General features: G+C 46.9%; 1 protein-coding gene across 3 annotated transcripts in view; it reads right to left on the bottom strand.

Annotated features, from left to right (window-relative positions):
* CFAP221 (cilia and flagella associated protein 221) overlaps window positions 1-20,864 on the bottom strand; it is a 102,188-nt gene that overhangs the window by 30,567 nt on the left and 50,757 nt on the right. For all 3 annotated transcript variants that reach the window (XM_039234872.1, XM_039234873.1, XM_039234874.1), the window contains exons 9-16: window positions 17,867-17,987; window positions 17,672-17,783; window positions 17,372-17,480; window positions 14,370-14,457; window positions 9,811-9,900; window positions 7,523-7,621; window positions 3,352-3,457; window positions 606-736 (exon numbers count right to left, since the gene is read on the bottom strand). In XM_039234872.1, the coding sequence (XP_039090803.1) occupies window positions 606-736; window positions 3,352-3,457; window positions 7,523-7,621; window positions 9,811-9,900; window positions 14,370-14,457; window positions 17,372-17,480; window positions 17,672-17,783; window positions 17,867-17,987 (856 nt within the window). The remainder of the gene's footprint in view (window positions 1-605; window positions 737-3,351; window positions 3,458-7,522; window positions 7,622-9,810; window positions 9,901-14,369; window positions 14,458-17,371; window positions 17,481-17,671; window positions 17,784-17,866; window positions 17,988-20,864) is intronic.

Genomic DNA, 20,864 nt, shown 5'->3' with positions numbered 1-20,864 from the left:
GTAAATGAATTGATACAAGTGAGGCATTTCAGGCCCTGCTTGACTCATGGTAAGTGCAATGTTAAGAGTCAGTATCATTTTTATTTTAATGCATCATCATGCCCATAAGGCAAGAAAATGAACTGTCACACCTCTTGCCAGAGAGAGAGAGAGAGAGAGAGAGAGAACTGAGTCTCATGGGTTAGAGCATTAGATCGCGGGGCCACCTGTCTCTGGCCACTCCATTGCTCATGCAGCAGAAGGACCCAGGCGGGCGGGGCACACCCTCCCCGCCATGCCCCACCAGGCCAGGCCTTCTTGGACTCTCTATCTGCCCTTCTGTTCCCAGGCCCAGTTCCCTGGGCTGTCAGGAGGGGCTCTTGCTGGGTTCCAGGCTGGGGAGCACCCAGTGCAGATTACAGGGAGCTCCCCACAGGTATGTTAGGGCCAGGCAGGTGGCAGTAGGTGATCCCTGGTTCCCCACCGGTCACAAGTCCTTGGGCACGGGCGTTTCCTGGGAGCTCCTCACGAGGAGGTGAAGGGACAGAGCCTGAGGTCGGGTTTGCCTTGGCGTCTGCCTAACACGCACCTGCCCCGGCCCCACGCGGCCACCCCACGGCACCTACCAGCTCGCTGGAGCTCTGAGGAGGACTGTAGGATGGGAAGGCGAAGGGCAGTACTTTCCTGGGCGAGATGAGCCCAATCGAGCGATTGTCTTGACCAGTCTGAGGCAGAAAGTGTCTGGAGGCATTCTTGTCTGTGGGTGCAGAACCAAAGGGCGCTTTGGGGGAGCGCTTGGGGCGTCTGTATGTGAAGCTGCCATCCTCAGTTTCGTATCTGCCGCCCGCCATTTGGAAAAGGATACAGGTCTCTGCCTACAGTCCCATTTGTAGTTTTCTTTTGTGCCTTGCCTCACCCCCTTTTCCAATTTTTAAAACTTTCTCATTTTTTTTTTCACTTCCAAAAAACTATACTTCTTAATGAAAGGATCTCTAATGAGTAGTCTTTGTCCTTGTCAGCAAATAAAAAGATCACATTTATAAAAAGCAAAAAACATATGAAGGGGGCGCTTGGGTGGCTCAGTTGGTTGAGCGTCCGACTTGGGCTCAGGTCATGATCTCAGAGTTTGTAAGTTCGAGCCCTGAATCTGCCTCTCTGCTGTCATCGTAGATCCCGCTTCAGATCCTGTCTCCCTTGCTCTCTGCCCCTCCCTCACTCATGCACGCATGCACACGCGCATGCACGCTCGTTCTCTCTCAAAAATAAAACTAAACATTAAAACATTAAAAAAACTTTAAAAAACCCATATGAAGACATTTTACAGGAGTCCATATATAATTAACAGGTAAACTTCACAATGCTTTAAAAAAAGGGGCATCTGGATGGCTCAGTCGGTTGAGTGTCTGACTTTGGCTCAGGTCATGATCTCATGGTTCACGAGTTGGGGCCTGGAGTCCAGCTCTGTGCTGAGAGTCCAGAGCCTGGGGTCTGCTTTGGATTCTGTGTCTCTCTTTGCCTCTCCCCCACTCGAGTTCTTGTCTCTTTCTCTCAAGAATAAATAAACATTAAAAAAGTTAAAAAACAAAACAAAACAATACTTTAAGAGTTTCTTTATTAGAAACATCAATACTGGGGGCGCCTGGGTGGCTCAGTCGGTTAAGCGTCTGACTTCAGATCAGGTCATGATCTCACGGCTCGTGAGTTCGAGCCCCGCGTCAGGCTCTGTACTGACAGCTCAGAGCCTGGAGTCTGTTTCTGATTCTGTGTCTTCCTCTCTCTTTTAACCCTCCCCCGCTCACACTCTGTGTCTCTTTCTCTCTCAAAAATAAATAAACATTAAAAAATGTTAAAAAAAAAAAAAAGAAACATCAATACTGGAGATCAAAATAATATAGGAGGGGAAAAAAGGCATAATTTAAGAAAAATGTTTTATTTATTTTTGAGAGAGAGTGAGAGAGAGCATGCGCATGTGCACGGGCGGGAGGGACAAAGTATTCAAAGCAGGCTCTGCGCTGACAGCACTCAAATCACTAACTATGAGATCATGACCTGAGCCGAAGTCTGATGCCCAACTGACTGAGCCGCCCAGGTGCCCCAAAAGCATAATTTCTTTTTAAAGTTCATTTATTTATTTGAGAGAGACAGACAACGTGAGTGGGGGAGGGAAGGAGAGAGAGGGGGAGAGAGAATCCCAAGCAAGCCCTGTGATGCCAGGGCAGAGCCTGATGTGGGCCTTGAACTCGCCAAACCCCGAGATCATGACCTGAACTAAAACCAAAACCTGGACCCTTAACCAACTGCGCCCCTCAGGTGCCCCAGAAAAAAGCATAATTAAAGTACAATAAAATGTTGTGAAAAACCAAATACCCATCTGGATCTTGAAGGAGAGGAAGAATGAAGAGCTAGGCTTGGGGGCCTCAGGCTAGGGAGAGCCAGAAGGGTCTGGAAGGAGAGGGGCCTGCCCGTGGGTCTGCATGCAAGCTATAGATGGGGAAGACGGTCATGCAGCTTTTGGGCTCCCAGAAGCCACCGAGAGCACGGCTCCAACAGCCCAGTCACCTCGGGCATTCTAGGACTGGAATTCCTTTAAGTAGCAAAGATAATATAAGATAAAAAAGATTTTTGCGCAAATGCTATGCTGAGATAGCACCAGATGCAGCCCACCAGTCAGCAAGTACGGATACGGGCCATCCTGGCCTTTCTGGTGACCAGACAGAGCAGAGGCCGCAAAGCAAGACATCAAGCCACGGCCACCCCTCACGGGCGTTATGGCTTGGCAGGGCGGTTGGCCCTGCTAACTCTCAGTTGGGCATTCCAGCCAAATGTGGCAGGGAAGTCTGATTCATGTCCTGGGCAGGTGGAAAGGCGCCCCCTCCCCCAAAGATGTCCACATTCAGTGTGTGTGTGTGTGACTCCATCACCTTACATGACAAAAGGGACTTTGCAGGTATGATGCGGTTAAAGATTGGTTAAGAACTGGGTAATTCCAGGAACCATGTGAGGGGGACACCGGGGGGTTACAGTCAGAGGAGGTGTCACAGAGGAAGCAAGAGATCATAGTGGCGTGAGGAAGGGGCCTCCGGAAGCTAGAAAGGCCCGAAGAGACCCTCGGCTGGAGCCTCCAGAAGGGGCCAGCCCCACTGACACCTTGATGTTTGACTCCTGACCTCCAGCAATGTGCGATGATACATTCATGTTGTTTTAAGCCATTAAGTTTGTGTCATTTGGTTACAGTGGCCATAAAAAAAAAACCCTAACAGATGTGATTTATGAAACCGTTTTACCTCTATGCAGCTAACTTCATGACACAGAAGAATCACGCTCAGAGAAGTTATGGCCAAAGCATCGCTGCACTTGACCTCTGTGCTTTACCTGATACTACTGACTGTCTTCCTTGACTGAGCTTTCTGATTACGGTCTCTCTGTCCATGTTATGAATAGCACTCAGCATAATGATTAACCTTCGATGAACCATGACCTAGAATGAGAAGGGACAGATTCAAGTTATTAATTGGTACGTGCTCATTTTGATGTGCAAGTTGATTCACTTTCCCCAACCACGACTGAGGGCTGAGGCCCCACCTCTCGGTCAGAATTTACAGGGAGAATGCACGCTGCCCCAGACTGAGGCCACAGGGACTTCAAGGTCTCGACTATGTTGACTTGTCCAAATGCAAAAAAAAGACCAAGTTGTCATCTGTCCTTGTCCCACCCAATTTATGAGCCCTGTTTTTCTATTTCCAGAGTGGAAAGAATGACGAGTTCCGCATCCCTTCTTTTCCATGTATCTGACTGATCATGCTCCTGCCGTGTTATTTTCAGAGGGGAGGGACCGAGTAAACACATGGTGGTGTAGGAACGGGGCTGTGGATTTCGGGCAATGCTAACTGCGTATCACTGTGCTTTGCACCCAGAGCACATGTGACCGGAGGTGAGTGCTATCTGTGCACAAAGCGGTGGCTGAAGGGACCATTCCTTCCATAATGAATACCCCTTTCCATCCTGCAAAGGACTCTCATTTAACAAATAAACAGTATGAAGTGTCAGTGCTGTGGCCATTCTGATCCAGCTATTGCGGATACCATGAGATCAAACAATGGTCCTGCTGGCACAGAACTGACGTTCTAGGTGGGTTGTGTGCATGTGTTGGTTGCGGGGGGGTGGGGGAGGGACAACAATAAACAATTAAATGAATCCAGAGGATAAATACCACGAAGACGGTAAGAGAGAGTAAATGCACGAGGGCATGAGCGAGGAGCTAGGAAAGGGGTGCTCTGGCCGCTGGTGCAAGAAGAATTAGGAAGGAGGTGAGGCTTGATCTCAGACTTGAGGAGGAGGAGGAGAGAATGACCCTGGGAAGGGAATTCAGAGCAGAGGAACCAGTGAATATGAAGGTCCTGCTTCAGGAACAAAGGAGACCTATTTAAGGGACAGAGAGAAGTCCAATGTGGCCTTGGCCTTGACAGGAGTTGTGCACTTCATTCCAATTGCAATGGGAAGTCTCCAGAGGGCTTTACCAGGGGAGAGGTGTTGTCACCTTTAAGCTTTGGGAACACTAGTCTGGCTGCCACGGGGGCACTGGACGCAGGGAGAGCGGCTGCACAGGTCTGGAGGGTTGGGGGGACGATGGGGCCGTGACCGATCCAGGGAGATGGTAGGAGTCATCAGACTGGGGACATATTTATCCACTGAGCTGACAGTCTAGCTGGGGAGTGAGGGAAAGACTGAGCCGTCACTTAAAGCAAAGCTCATAACTGCTGACAATGCTTTTTCACACTGGAGGGCTCAGCCCGGAAGGGCCGTATGGTCCCACTGCTGGGGAAGCCAGCCAGCCTGGCCAGTCCCACTGTTGTCTGCCCACTGCCAGCAGCTGTGCCCTTGTCCCTTGACAGCTTCGTGCTGCCTCTTTCCACCACGCTCTTCCCCACTCTGGAGTATCTTGTGGTCACCTCTCTTCTGCACATATGCAGAGCCCCCCCACCCCCACCAGCCATGGTCCTCCAGGGCCCTGGGGAGGTCACCCATCAGTGGGTTCTGCCTCTCCCCCCATAGATTGTCATCAGTCCAGAATGAAAACACTGCTTGAGAGGCACCTGGGTGGCTCAGTCACTTGTGCCCAACTCTTAGTTTCAAGAGTCACAATCTCACTGTGAGTTCGAGCCCTACATCAAGCTCTGCACTGACAGGGCAAAGCCTGCTTGGGATTCTCTTTCCATCTCGCTCTGCTCCTGGCCTGCTCTCTCTCTCTCTCTCACTCTTGCTCTCTCAAAGTAAATACACAAAACTTTATTCTTTTTTAATTAAAAGAATTTTAACTTTTATTCATCTTTGAGAGACAGAGAGAGACAGAGCATGAGTGGGAGAGGGGCAGAGAGAGAGGGAGACCCAGAACCCAAAGCACTCCAGGCTCTGAGCTGTCAGCACAGAGCCCAGATACTGGGCTCAAACCCACAAACCGTGCGATCATGACTTGAGCCAAAGTCGGATGTTCAACCAACTGAGCCGCCCAGGCGCCCCAATAAACAAAACTTTAAATGAAACAAGACACTGCTTGAAAGATAACCTGTGACACAAACTTTTGGAGTCCCCACTTAATGTTTACAAAAACACTGTGACACATATCTGATTGTTACCCTCAGTTACAGATGAGGAAACCAAGGCACAGAGGTTGTATAACTTGTCCAAGATCAGAAATCTCATAAGTAGCGTCAAGAATTAGGGGCAGGCAGGGCGCCTGGGTGGCTCAGTTGGTGAACCATCTGACTCTTGATTTCAGCTCAAGTCATGATCTTGAGGTTGTGGGATCGAGTCCCATATTGGGCTCCATGCTGAGCGTGGAGCCTGCTTGGGATTCTGTCTCTCTCCCTCTCTCTCTCTGCCCCTCTCCCACCTCTCTCTCTCAAAATAAATAAACATTAAAAAAAAAAAAAGAATTAGGGGCAGTCGCCTTGTTCCAGAGTCCAAGTCTCAACCGCTGCTCTTGAGTTACGGCTCTGCTCTGCGAGGCAGCCACACACCAGTGCCTGGGACAAGGGACCCATGGGCAGCAGGAGATGCAAGAGGCAGCACGGATATCACGCCGTGCTAACTCTCACAAGGAGGACTGCTGCTTGGAGGAAAGTAGACAGGCGCTGTCCCAAAAGTCACGTGTGCACACATTGGGGGAGACAGAACGGCTTCTCAGTTGGAGGGTGAGGAGCAGAGACACGGGCTCGTAGCAGGGAACAAGCTGGTATGTTTGGAAGAAGACAGTACGGGGACCACACAGACGATGGAGGCGGGGCACGGGCTGTGCAGCTGGAGAGGTGTGGCTGCAGCCAGACCAGGCACTCGCCCGAGATCCCGTGTTTCTATCCTGATCATGGACAGCCACTGGAAGCTACAGTGTGCTGGGTGGAAGGCCACTGCGAGGGTGAAGAAGTCACAGCAGTGAGATGACACACCTCGAAGGGGAAGCCATAAGCCCAGATGAGACAAGATCCCACAGGAATTCTCAACGGTTTCCTCTAGAAGTAACTGATCAAAATCCAATTGTTCGAGAGTAACCATACATAGGACCCAGCAAATTTCACTCCTAGGTATATGCCCAAGAGAACTGAAAACACATGTCCGTAAACATGTGCGCAAATGGTCACAGCATTATTACTCATGAAAGCCAAAAAGGGAGAATGCCACAAATGTTTCATTTTCATGTGAAATATTCATTTTCATTTCATATTCATTTCATTTCATATTCATTTCATGTGAAATATTCATGAAAATATTCATTTTCATGTGACGAATAGGCCTAAGATGGTGCATCCACACAATGGGACAGTCTTCCAGGAAGAGACATGAAGTACCAATACAGCTTACAATATGGATGAACCTTGAAAACACACTGAGTGAAAGAGCCAGGTACAAAAGGCCATGTGCCTTATGAGTCCACGTTTATGAAATGTCCAGAAGAGGGGCACCTGGGTGGGCTCAGTCAGTTTAAGCGTCTGACTTCGGCTCAAGTCACGATCTTGCAGTCCGTGGGTTCAAGCCCCGCATCAGGCTCTGTGCTGGCAGCTCAGAGCCTGGAGCCTGCTTCCAATTCTGTGTCTCCCCCTCTCTCTGCCCCTCCCCGCTCACACTTTGTCTCTCTCAAAAATAAATATTAAAAAGAAAATGTCCAGAAGAGGCAAATCCATAAAAACAGAAACAGATCAGTAGTTGCCAGGGACCAGTGGATGGAGAGGGGCGGGCTCCTAATGGGAAACAGGTTCCCCTTTGAGGTGATAAAAAAAACATGTTCTCAAATTAATTGATTGCTATGTCGTACACCTGAAACTAATAAAACATTGTACGTCAGCTATACTTCAAAACATTTTTTAATGTTCTTAAGTTTGGCTGTACCACTCAGTAAACATATTAAAACCCACCAAACCATATACTTTACAAGAGTGAGTTTTATGATATATATCTCCATAAGGCTGTTATAAAAAAAGAAATTCACTGTTTGATTTCCTTGTGCTGAGAGCTACCCAAATGGAAATTTCCATCTGGTGCCGGGACTCACCTTGCGTGCTGCCTGTTGAAATCTCCTTTGTGCCCTGAACCTGTTTGTCCAAGTGTTATTAATGAGTGGATCGAAATTAGGATGGAATTCCTTGGTTTTCTGTGAACACAGAACATAGGCACATCTTACACTTAACATTTAACTCCAGGTGGGAGCATTTAATAACAATGTTGAGTTTGAGCCCAAAACAACTTATTATTTATTTGTTCTGCTACTGAATGAGCATTTATTCAGCACTTTTCATGTACGTAGCAATACAGAGATTTCTTCCTGGGGGGGAGGAGAAAAGTGGGATTTGAGATTTGAGTTCTAAACAAATTTACAATCTAGGGGCGCCTGGGTGGCTCAGTTGGTTAAGCACCCGACTTCGGCAGGGGTATGATCTCGCAGGTCCTGAGTTCAAGCCCTGCGTCGGGCTCTGTGCTGACAGCTCAGAGCCTGGAGCCTGCTTTGGATTCTGTGTCTCTCTCTCTGTCCCTCCTCCGCTCACACTCTCTGTCTCTCAAAATAAATTAACATAAAAAAAAAAGTTTAGAGTCTAGTTAGAGAAGGTCAAGCAAACACGTGCAACCCGGAGGAGGAAGAGAGTTGCAGAGAAATAGGTCGCAAGTGCTGGGTGCTGGCACCGCCCACACTGGGAGGAGCAGACTCTGTGCCCCGCCTCCCCCAGGGCAGAAGGGGGAGCGCTCTGCTCAGCCCTGCGCGCAAGCACCGCACAGTGCTCACACGTGGCCCAGTGTGCATGGACTGGGGAGCAGCGGGGACTGCGGGTGCACTGACAGCCAGACTCTCAGGCACCGTAGGCTCCTGAGCAGGGAAACACTATGAAGAGAAAGGCTTCACAAGAGAAATGGCCTCAGGGCGTCTGGCGGGCTCAGTTGGCAGAGTGTGTGATTCTTGATCTCAGGGTGGTGACTTCGAGCCCCACGTCGGGTATAAAAGTTAAATAAACTTACAACCAAAAAAAGTGAATTAGTCTCACACTGGCCCATGCAGTGGGCCGCGGGGGACAGGAGGACGGGCAGATACATGAACGAACAATCTGTTGGGTTAGTCGAGGGTGAGACATGAAGGCTGGAGCTCAGGTGTGGTTCTGTGGGGGCGCAGCAGGCAAGACTTCACGGCCAGATTCAATGTCGGGAGAAGGAAGGAGGTCGGAACATTCAGAGGTGGCAGACGCAGAAATAAAAATTGAGAATGGTGGGGGTGAGGAATATTAGGAAGAACTTTTTCCCTGTTAAAATTAAAAATTAGGGTTTAAAAAATAAAATAAATAAAAATTGAGGGTTTTAACCAGACACTATTACGTGACAGAGGACTCTCAGGCGAAGTGGCCACTGTCCCCTTTCTATGTTTGGGGACACTGAGGCACAGAGGCGAAGAGGGCTTTTCCGTGGTCCCCGACTATGGTGGAGCAGGGATCAGGATGCTGGCTTCTGACCTCTGGTCATGTATTCTTCCTGTCGTGCAGGAAGCAAGGAACAGAGGCCAGGGACCTACCTTGAGGACCTGCAGAGGGGCTCAGAGAGCAAAGAGAAACCAAAAAAGGAAACCAAGAAGGAGAAAGTAGTGGGTCAGAAAGGAGCCAAATAATTTAATGCCGTTAATTTCAAGGGAAACATTATGACTTTTGATGCTTCACTGGCAAAAATGTATCAAAAAACACTGTGAAAATGTAAATTAAAACATAAATGTAAATTAAAAATCAGTAAGCCTCTCTTAGTAGAAGCATTTTTTTAATTTTTGAAAAAATTTAAAAAAATTTTTAACATTTATTTATTTTTGAGAAACAGAGCGAGACAGAGCACAAATGGAGGAGGGGCAGAGAGAGGCAGGGACACAGACTCCAAAGCACGCTCCAGGCTCTGAGCTTTCAGCACAGAGCCTGACACCGGGCTTGAACTCACAGACCGTGAGATCATGACCTGAGCTGAAGTCAGCTGCTTAACCCACTGAGCCACCCATGTGCCCCTTAAAAAAATTTCCTTTAAATGTTTATTTTCTTTGAGAGAGAGAGAAAGAGAGAGACAGACCGTGAGGGTGGAGAGAGAGGGAGACACAGTATCCGAAGCAGGCTCCAAGCTCCATGCCATCAGCACAGAGCCTGATGTGGGGCTCGAACCCATGAACCGTGAGATCATGACCTGACCTGAAGCTGGATGCCCAACTGACCGAGCCACCCAGGCACACTTTAGTAGAAGCATTTCTATAAAATTATTCAGTGTTTTAAAAATAAGCATATAAAGGGGTGCCAAAAATTAGATCCCAAATAAAGGAAAGTTACTTACTTCTTCTAGATTATGAACAACCCGTTTGTGGTTGAATTCTGTCTTGAGGCGCTGGAATTCCTTATCCAAAATGGGATCTCCTCTATCTAGCTGGGTTTTTTAATCAAACAAAAATATTAACAGTGGATACAAATGCGCACAATGTCGTATCTCGTTAAAACTGATAGACCCATCCACTGATTGGCAGGACCCCTCCATGAAGTCTGGCCGGGAGCGAGTGACAGTAGTTTAAAGTGACTATTATAATTACACTCACTGTTTAAACACAGGGGGTGGGTGCAGACGCACGAATCCAGCGCTTTGTTTTCATAACCAGGGGACAGCAGCTCTGGAAATCATTTCCAAGACATTTAAAATTCACAGAAAGGATTTTAGAAAACCGTGTAACTACGGGAGTGCAGAGATTTCATTTAAAAGAAATGCAGCATTGCAGTAAAGTTTCAGGCTTTTCAGAGCAGATTATCTCAGCATCTGGTTTAACAAAGGCCGTGAGTCCACCCCCTCTCCTAGGTGGTGCAGGTGGATGGGACCTGCCCCTTCCCCGGAGGAAGCGTCCCCGAGGCGGCTCCCCTTCCCCACCTCCTGCTTCCCTGACCCCCAGGAGCCACGGGGCTTGGATTGATGCCCCTGCATATCCCTGCTTTCAGGGAAAAGGGGATGGTGCACACTGCAAAAACTTCCCGGTTTTTACCTATCTGTGTTTTTGATTAGAGTGACTTCTAAATCTAGCTTGGTTTGTGCGTACACTGTTTACAATCATTAAAAAAATTTTTTTTAATATTTATTTATTTTTGAGAGGGAGAAAGAGCGTGAAGGGTGCAGGGGCAGAGGGAGAGAGAATCCGAAGCAGGCTCCAGGCTCTGAGCTGTCAGCCCAGAGCCCGACGCGGGGCTCGAACTCACAGACCACGAGATCATGACCCGAGCCGAAGTTGGATGCTTAACCGACTGAACCACTCAGGCGCCCCTGTGTGCAATCAGTTTTGAAGACTTAACTGGAAAAGGAAGGTATTCTGATCCCCCACACTACCAAGAGAAACAAGACAATTGTATTACTGTCACCAACTGGTGAGCCATCTTGCTCTGATCTGCACGGATTGGGGAGCTGAGTCTGGGATGGATTTCGTGGGAGAGAGGCCAATCCTTCACCACAACTAAACACAAAATAAAATAAGCACCTTAAAGAAGGGAATGGCAAACAGGCTGTCAGCCAGAAGAGAGAGGACGGTGATGTGTTATATTTTTATTAAGACTCTACTTACTTACAATGCACATTTTGGAATTTACTCTCATTGGCCATCTCCCGAGTAGAAGCCCAGCATCTTGCTATAATACCTACTCCCTCTGCTCCCTCCACACCCCTTTCTGCCACATGCCACACCTCCAGGTGTTCCTTGCCGCTGGGTCACCTGCCAGGTCTGAGCTGCCAGAGATTTCCTGGACACACAGAATAGAGTGTCTACAACAGTCCACCTGCACTGGGGCTCGGGGTCCTGGGCAGTGGCGTTAGGGGTGTGACGGCTCCTTTCCTGCTCTCCGGGAACCTTTGCAAACGCTCGCTTCTCTCTGCCCGCCTCTCTTCAGCCCCTGCTCATGGCTGTCTCTGCAGCTGGACTTGCTTCCTGGATCACCCAGAAAGTCAAGGCCACGCGCAGTCTTCAACAGGCCCCTCTCCGCAGGCAAGCCTGCCTACACCACAGTCCTTCCTCGTGCTCAAGGTCAATCTTCCCCTCCAGCCACGGCCTCTTCCCGAACTTCTTCAGCCTTTTCTTCTGCGATTGCTCCTTGCGCTCGGGGTACAAACACGCTCGAGTGCATCAAGGTAGAAACCAACCTCCCTGACCCCTCATTCCCCTCTAATGGTCCAGGCCCACACTCCTCGCCCCTGCTCATCTCAGCTTCTCAAGAAACCATCGACTCACTTCTGTACATTCCTCGAGAGGCTGCAATTTGGCTTTTTACCTCCGCACATGTTCCAGCAAACGAGGGCCTCCGAATGGCCAAATGTGATGTGTTCTTCTCGGGCCCTGCCAGCCCCGCTCTGTCCCCATCTGTTTTCTCAGTGTAGTCCGGTTCTCCTGACCTCCTTGACCGTTTCCCTTCTGGCTTCTTCATCGTCCGCTGCAACCCCGCAAATCGGGAGCTTCTCTAGATTTCTTGTCTTGAGTTACCAGCTTCTTCCGCCATTCACTTTCCCCAGGTCACTGCGCTCCTCCCTGGTCTACTGGTCACCTATCTGCTGAGGCAGACTTGTTCCTTCAGCCGCCAGCTGGATGCCCTCCATGCCCCCCAAAACATGCCCCAAGTTGAACTTAAAATTTCCAGCAAGCATCGGGGCGCCTAGGTGGCTCACTAGGTTAAGTGTCCAACTTTGGGTCAGGTCATGATCTCACAGCTCATGAGTTCGAGCCCCGTGTCGGGCTCTGTGCTGATAGCTCAGAGCCTGGGGCCTATTTCAGATTCTCTCTCTCTCTCTACACCTTGCCCACTCACACTCTGTCTCTCTCTCTCAAAAATGAATAAACATTGAAAACAATCTTTTTAAATAATACAATAGAATAAAATAAAATCTCTAGCAAGCATCAAGGCGGGACACCTAGCAATCATCCTACCTTCTGCCTTTCTTTATCCTCTAATTACTGCAATTGGCACATGTTAAAATCATCCCTTGTTTCTATGCCCCTTTTGGACTATGCCCTTCTTGAGGGCAGGGAAAGTGGCTTATTCACCAGCACAGAATCTTATAGACCATGAATGTTCACTAAACACACTTGCCACATGAATGCAGTTGGGTTGGCCTGTCCACCAAATGCTGGCAGTTCCAGCCTTAATGGTCACATCAGTGTGGTCATGCCATGCCTGTATCACCTTGATCTTTAAAACAGTTAGAAAATATCATTAAAAAAAACCCCACCAAAAACAAAAATCAAGAGGTGCCTGGGTGGCTCAGTTGGCTAAGCGCTGGATTTCGGCTAAGGTCATGATCTCCTGGTTCGTGGCTTTGAACCTTGCGTCGGGCTCTGTGCTGACAGCTCAGAGCCTGGAGCCTGCTTCTGATTCTGTGTCTCCCTCTCTCTCTGCCCCTCCCCTGCTCACGCTCCATCTCTCTCTCAAAAATAAATAAACATTAAAAACATATTTTAAAGAAAGTATCATCCATTGTAAGGTGAACAGAAAACTTGACATATTGTTTTTAAAATCACATGCAGAGAAACTGATCTACCCATCAAGCTAAATTTAAATGCCAATCTCATAGGTGCCTTCCCTCAGTGCTAAGATTTATTAATGCAGTGATTTTACATTCTTTTGTCTACCTCAGAAAAAAGGAAGAAAAGTACGATAAATGTATTCAAATATCTGGGTTGGATTCCAATCAGGAAGAAGATGTAGGAGGAAAAATGCATTCTATATGAGAAATATATTCATAACTGACAAGATACCTGTCTTTCCCCAGTCCCTCCCACCCGATGCTGCCTCTGTATGTAGCACTGAGTGTGGGAAGCTCACACTCCCAAGCTTAAATACACGTGTTATAGCTGAATTATGTCCTTTCCAAATTTATATGTTGAAATCTTAACCCCTAGTCACATTAGAATGTGACTGTATTAAGAGATACAGTTTTTGAAGATATAATCAAGTTAAAATGAGGTCATGGAGTGGGCTTGCTCCATTGTGACTGGTGTCCATTATAAGAGGGAATTTGGACACAGAAAGAAACCGGGAAGGCACAGGGAAAAGAATGATCACTTACAAGCCACGAGGAGAGACCATCCCCTCTTGTCCCTTAGAAGGAACCAACCCTGCCAACACCTTAATCGCCGGCTTCCAGACGGTGACAAAATACATTTCTGTTGCTGACACCACCCAGATTCTGCAAGTCCAACCACCCCAGTCCAAGCCCCCGAGAGAGGAGGCGCAAGCAGAGCCCTATCTCCTCTGGCCCATGTGTGTCCTGTGCTTCAGCCACCACGGGCCTGTCCCCAGTGTGCCCTGCACCTGTCCTCAGAGAACAAGGTCTCTCATGCCATGGCAAGCCCAGGGGTGTGGCCCAGCCCCACCATTCCCGCCTCCACCCTCCCCTCCCCGAATCCACAGGCACTGCCTTGGCGACCCAGCCATGGCCCCCTCCCCTCAACCAGTTTCCTGCTCTCTGCTCAGCCCCCATAAGCATCTCTGACTTGGACCTGGAGTGGTGCCTGGTTGCTGTCTTTGTGTCCCTCTAACTTTGGCGCACAGGACAGACACACCTAAAGTCCAGAATTCCATCCTAAATCTGAGGCACTTCCCTTCCTCTGCATTGACTGCCTCTGTCCTCTGTGGCTTTTCAAAACCACGCCGTGTCTTCCAGAAGGCTTTTCAATTAAATGAGTTCTCTCATCTCTCTGGCTTCTAAATCCCCACAGTACACGGCCAGCCTTGATTTATGGTTAACAATTAACTCGTCAGCGGCTGCCTCCCCCCAACTTTAAGTTCTCTGTCTCCTGCTGTGGCATCTTGCGCAGAGCCGGGATTCAATCTGTTTAGTGCAATCAGTGACCCCAAGTTCACAGTGATTCTGACCTTGTACTTGGTGTTCTCTCTTTGCCGCTCTTCAATAAGGTCTTTTCTAAATTTAAAAGACATAGGATCTTTGCCGAGGTGCACCTGCCTAGGGAGAAAAAAAAATCAGCTTCCAGACAGGATCAGAATATTGTGGTTGACGTGGGGACGGAAGGTCTTAGCTGTACTCTACAACCGAGGAGGGGTGCTGAGATGTGGGAGGAGGGCCACGGGGGGGAGGGGTACTGTCGAGGCCACAGCAGCATGACTGAGATGAAGAATGTGTTCTACAAAATGAAGCTGCTCTTCTGGCAACACATGTTGACTATTTATAAATTTAAAAAATCTGGGTGCTCAGCACCTCTACTCACAAGGGAAATGCCAATCGTAACCACAACGACTGATGTGCTACCTCACACCCTCTAGGATGCAGTGACGACGACCATGACTTGCCAAGGGTGTGGACAAACACGGACTTTTGTATGCTGGAATGTGAAATGGTGCAGCCACCGTGGAAGACAGTCTGGCAGTTCCACAAAAAGCTAAACATAGAGCTAACCACGTGACCATGCGATTACACTCCTAGGTACATACCCAAGAGAACTGAAATGATGTGTTCGCACAAAAACTTGTACGGGAATGCTTACAAGAGCACTGCTCACAACAGCCAACAAAGGAAGGCCACCCAATGCCCATCAACTAATACATGGATAAACAAAACAGCCCACAGCCATACAATGGAATATTAGGCAGCCATAAAAAGTAACGAAGCCCTGATAGGTGCTAGGATGTAGGTGAACCTTGAAACCATGTTAAATGAAAGAAGCCCGTTATAAAAGGCCATATAGGTACGTATGATTTCATTTATTTTTTTAAATGTTTGTTTATTTTTGACAGAGAGAGAGTGTGAGAGCTGAGGAGGGGCAGAGAGAGAGAGGGAGACACAGAATCCGGGCTCTGAGCTGTTAGCAGCACAAAGCTTGATATGGGGTTTGAACTCACAAACCATGGGATCATGCCCTGAGCCGAACTTGGATGCTTAAACGACTGAGCCACCTGGCACCCCAGTATGGTTCCATTTAAATGATATGTCCAGAATAGGCGAATCTAGAGAGATATAATACTGGTCACCAAGGGCTGGGGGAGGGGCAGGGGAATAGGGAGTGCCTGCCTAATGGGTATGGAGTTTCTTTCTGGGCAAATATTCTGGAGTTGAGTAATGGTGATGGCTGCACAGCTCTGTGGATACATGAAAAACTTCTGCATTGTACACTGTAAAATGGCTAAAGTGGTAAACTTTGTGTTTTATGAATTTTACCACAGTCTAGAAAACTCTTGGATGGCTCAGTCGGTTGAGTATCTGACTTCAGCCCAGGTCATGATCTCACAGTTCACGAGTTTGAGCCCCATGTGGGGCTCTTGGCTGACAGCTCAGAGCCTGGAGCCTGCTTCGGATTCTGTGTATCCCTCTCTCTCTGCCCCTCCCCCATTCATGCTCTGTTTCTCTCTCTCTTAAAAACAAATAAACATTAAAATTTTTTCTAGAAAACTCTGGTATGTAGTGTATTGATGGTGGAGGCTGGCACATGTTCAAAATAAGTAGTAGCTATGACTTGAAGGAGAGTGAAGAGACCAGGAAGCTAAATACATATTATATGACCTTTGATTGGATGCTGGATTCTTCCCCTCCAAAAACAAACAAAATGGCCAGATAGAAAGGACATTATTGAGACAACTGTGTAAATCTGCATGTAGGCTGGTGATGATACTGTAATATTACAGTATCGACGTTAGGTTTCTTAGACGTGATTACGATAATGGTGGAGAATGTCCTTGCTCTTAGGAACTACATGCTCAAGTCCCTAGGAGTGAAGCCTCGTGACATCTGCAACTTGCTTTCCAACGGATCAGTGAAAGGTGTGTGTGACGTGTGCATCTGTGTGTGTGTGTGGAGACTGAGGGGACATCTGTGTGGCATAATGTCAGCAACTGGCGAACCCATGTCAAGTATATATGGCTGTCACTGGCAGGTTTAAAAAGCTTTCCAGAAAAAAGTTGGAAGAAAATATTAAGTGAGGAACACAGCATTCAAAGTTGAGTTCAGGGTGTGATTTGAGGTGTGTTATGAAGCATGGAAGGAAGGAAATACCCCAGTGCTAACAGCGATCATAGCGATTTTTCCCCGTTCTCTACACTTAAAAATTTTTCAGGTTTTCGACAAAGACAATGCGACCATTTTTTTATAACAGGGAAAGAGTATTTTAAGAAATGATCTACAGTTACTTGGCGATCTTCCCATTTAACAGAGGCCAGCCCACAGATAGAGACTGCTGCAGAAACAGAAGGTGCTTCCATGAGAAACTAAGGGTAGGTCCTCTGTGCAAGCAGGGTGGCCACGGGGGGCACCTGTGAGGGCCCTGGGGCTCAGCGCACCTTCCCTCTGTCTGGGAAGTGCGGAGGTGGGACGCGGATGGGGTGGCCTCTCAAAGACTTTCTGAGAGTCTCTTTTTTAGCTCAATTCAAGAGTTCCTAACTTTTACCTTCATAGAGTCTGTGCACACGGATGCATCTGGTATGATCTGGTGACAAACTGTGGGAAGGGCTCGATTTGGACTGCAGGAGCACAAGACAGAAGCTTCACCGCTGAGTTTTAGAACCTCCCCCGGGAGCCTCCTCTAACCCGGCCTGCACTGCTGGGCTCCCCGGAAGGCCCCTGGGGCACACTGCCCAGGGCACGGGGGGCTAATGCTGGGCCGAGAGTTGGGGCACCCGGGGGACAGAGCAGTGGCCAAAGGGAGCAGTGTCCTGGTCCTGCCACTGTCTGGTCACACTGAGGAAAGAACGTATCTGGCCACAATAATTGAGTCCTAATGGAAACTTCTAAGGTCCAGTGGAGGAGAGGGAATAATCAAACTTTTCAAAGGGCCCAAAAAGCTATTACATTTCATCATGTCTCATGTATAAAACACCATTACTAAAAACACTGTATTTTCACTTGATGTAAATAGTTACTCAATATTTACCACTTAAGGTGATTTTCCATCTCTTTGTAAGCGTCTTGTCTGACTTTCTGTTCAAACAGTGCTTCCTTCATCTGTCTTGTTTTTGAAATCTCGTTGCCTTGGTCCAAAACTGAGGGCAGGAGCAAACAACGATTATGCCACTAACCAAATCGGAATCATCCAAAGGCAGAAACACATTTCTACTAGCAAAACGTAACAGTAATCTCAGTTTTGTTGTTGCTGTTCATTAACAGTAAACGTGACAAGCAGTAATTCCTTCCTGTTCTGCCAGGGCTGATTTATAATGAATCAACTAGTTACCTTCTCTTAATTCTTTAATCTTCAATTTCCCTGGTTCTTGGTTTAAAACGGTTGCCACGGCAAATGGATTTGATAAATCCACTGGAAATCTCAAGTTCTGATATTCAATTTCCTGAGACCAGATCAGGAGGGAAAAGTCAGTATTTTGCTTCTCGATAGTTCCTTCCATCATGTTGAGCATAATGCGCACGTTACCTTAACCTTTGGGGGCTTTATTTTTGGTGGCAGGCGGTGGAAATTTATGTGTGTCATTGCCTTTTCTGGAGGAACATTTCCTTTCTTAGAAAGAGCGTTTAATGTTTCAAATTCTTCTAATCTATGGTTTAAAACAGATGCTAAATTAGTACATAATCCAACAGCTCAAGGTTCCTATTTTTTAAAGGATTTTTTAAAATGTTTATTTATTTTTGAGAGAGAGAGAGAGAGAGACAGAGACAGAGTGCAAGCAGGAGAGGGGCGGAGAGAGAGGGAGACACAGAATCTGAAGCAGGCTCCAGGCTCCGAGCTGTCAGCACAGAGCCCGACATGGGGCTCAGACCCACGAACTGTGAGATCATGACCTGAGCCCAAGTCAGATGCCTAACTGACTAAACCACCCAGGTACCTCTTTAAGGATTTTTAAGTAATCACTGCACCCAAAGTGGGGGCTCAAATTTACAACCCCAAGATCAAGAGTCACCTGCTCTACTGACTGAGCTGGCCAGGTGCCTCACAAACTTCCTATTTTTATGTTCCTTCTGGTAATACCATGACTTTTGGTCACTTAATGACTATATCTACACTGAAAATAAATTTATGTGCTAAAACAGTGGTCTACTGGGGTGCCTGGCTGGCTCAGTCAGTAGAACATGTTACTCTTGATCTCAGGGTTGTGAGTTCAAGCCCCACATTGGGCATGGAGCCTACTAAGAAAGAAAGAAAGAAAGAAAGAAAGAAAGAAAGAAAGAAAGAAAGAAAGAAAGAAGGAAAGAAGGAAAGAAGGAAAGAAGGAAGGAAGGAAGGAAGGAAGGAAGGAAGGAAGGAAGGAAGGAAGGAAGGAAAGAAGGAAGGAAAGCTTTATATAAAAAATAAATAAAACAGTGGTCTATTAAAATAAATGCAATGTCAGTATACAAGAGTATAATCATCTATGTCAAAATAGTCTACCAATGGCTGCTTTTCCTTACCTTCTCTAAGAACACAACAAGTGGTCAACATAACTTGCTGAAAAATGCTCTCACAGACTAGTGTGATTTGTTTCTAGGCTGTTGGGTTTCAATAGTAAATCTACTACATTAAAAAAAGAAATCTTACACTGATTTAGCTTCCTAGTAAAAGAGTGATTATGGCCACTGTGTACAGTAAGATTTTTTTTTTTTTTTTAGAGAGGTAGAGCACATGCGTACGAGCACACACACGTATACATGAGGGGGAGGAGCAGGGGGAGAGAGAGAGAGAGAGAGAGAGAGAGAGCATCTCAAGCAGGCTCCATGCTTAGCTTGGAGCCCAATGCGGGGCTGGATCCCATGACCCTGACCAAAATCGAAAGTCAGATTCTCAGTCAACTGAGTCACCTAGGGGCTCCCAGGAAAATCTTTTAAAAAGCAACTCAGATGAATATTTGAGATATTGTAGGTGTAGACAGTGCTGCTACCATGCCTCCCGAAGCTACCAGAGTTCTTTATTATGAGATGGAGTAGAACTGTGTCATCTTCAATGCCGCGAAGCATTGCTTTAAGCGACAATATGTGAACACTTGTTTAGCATAATTACTCATGCCTGTGATATTCCAGAAAAAGGAATATATTGACATTCATTCATTCTGACTGTCACAGTACATCTGCCGAGCCCCGACCCCCCACTGCACAGCATATGGGATACACCAGCAGTCTCAAACTTCACGTTGCCCACGTAAGAGCATCCCAAAAGGCCAATGGCCTGAGTGAATGTGTCCTTCGTCAAGACACATGCTGACCGACAGGCCGTGATGTTCAGGGCAGAGGCAGCGGGTTAGGGAGTGAGCTGCGGCCCCGTGTCCACATGTCATCAGAGCGCTGGTGTCACCTCTGCTATAAATATTGGGAAACAACACACAATCTTTGAGGGCATTAAAAATCAGTCTCCTCAAGCAATCTAATTGCTGACAATGGAAATGAAGGGGTCGAAGACAACAGTAAAGTTTAACAAGGACTTATTCATGGAACTTAAGTCCATCACACACCGTATTCTGAAATGACAAAAACCAGCAACAGTAACCTATGAATCTTTCAGAGAACACTGTGGCCAGGAAAATGTTTTTCCTTCACGATAGAATTTATATGTTCTATTACTATCCACAGTCTGGGGGGACATGCGGGTCTGGAGATGTAATCCTTGAAAATGTCAAGTGTACTATGTAAGATATTAAACTCCAGCTGCGTGACCGAAACGTGAGTCTGGAAATAGAATATGTCTGCATTTGCACGGTGCTTCTACCACATAGCACTCTCGTATATTTAAGGAAGCAAAAATCCACCCAAACAATGTCTTCAAGAAAGCCATTTGTCATCACAGCATATGACATGAGATGGCAAATAGCATTTTGTGTGGCCAGTTATCTAACACCAGAGAAATTACTGCGATCTTTTATCATCTCCAGTGCTACTTGTTTATTGCCAGGACGATTTTATTTCTACCGTGGTTACTTGCAGGATTTGGGTTCAGCAGACCACACTAACATCCTATAGCTGATGTAGGCTGCTTGGAATTTTTAGGAAGAAAATCATGACATAAATATATAATCATGGCATTCATTCATATTTTGACATAGGGGTGTTACTCTACTTTTAATATGCCTAATGTTGTTAGCATGTGATGTGTATCTATGCATGAATAGGAGAGAAGGAAACTCCAGCTATGTCTTGATCGTTTTCAAAATATCTGTGTGGATTTTCTAAGGTTAGTATTTATGCTGTGACAAGTTTCCTTTAGCTCTAATAAAAATCACACGAATTAGGAAAAACTTGTAATTTTAACCAGATATATTGGGATAGAGAAATATAAGCTTACAGTCAAATGGAAATGGAAGTTCTGAAAACATTTTGTTACAAAGTAGAACTTCATCTCATTTAACACCTTTACTCTGATCTGAAGGCTGATGATTCTTTAAAAAACGAAAAACAAAACAAAACAAAACACCTCCCGTGCGACACATTTTCATTTTTGCCTTATGTTG

Source organism: Hyaena hyaena, unplaced genomic scaffold (assembly GCF_003009895.1).
Source record: "Hyaena hyaena isolate Hyena2069 unplaced genomic scaffold, ASM300989v1 scaffold_91, whole genome shotgun sequence".
NCBI classification, from domain to species: Eukaryota; Metazoa; Chordata; class Mammalia; order Carnivora; family Hyaenidae; genus Hyaena; species Hyaena hyaena.
Note: the sequence above shows the minus strand (reverse complement) of the source record. Positions and strands in the feature narration are given on the sequence as shown.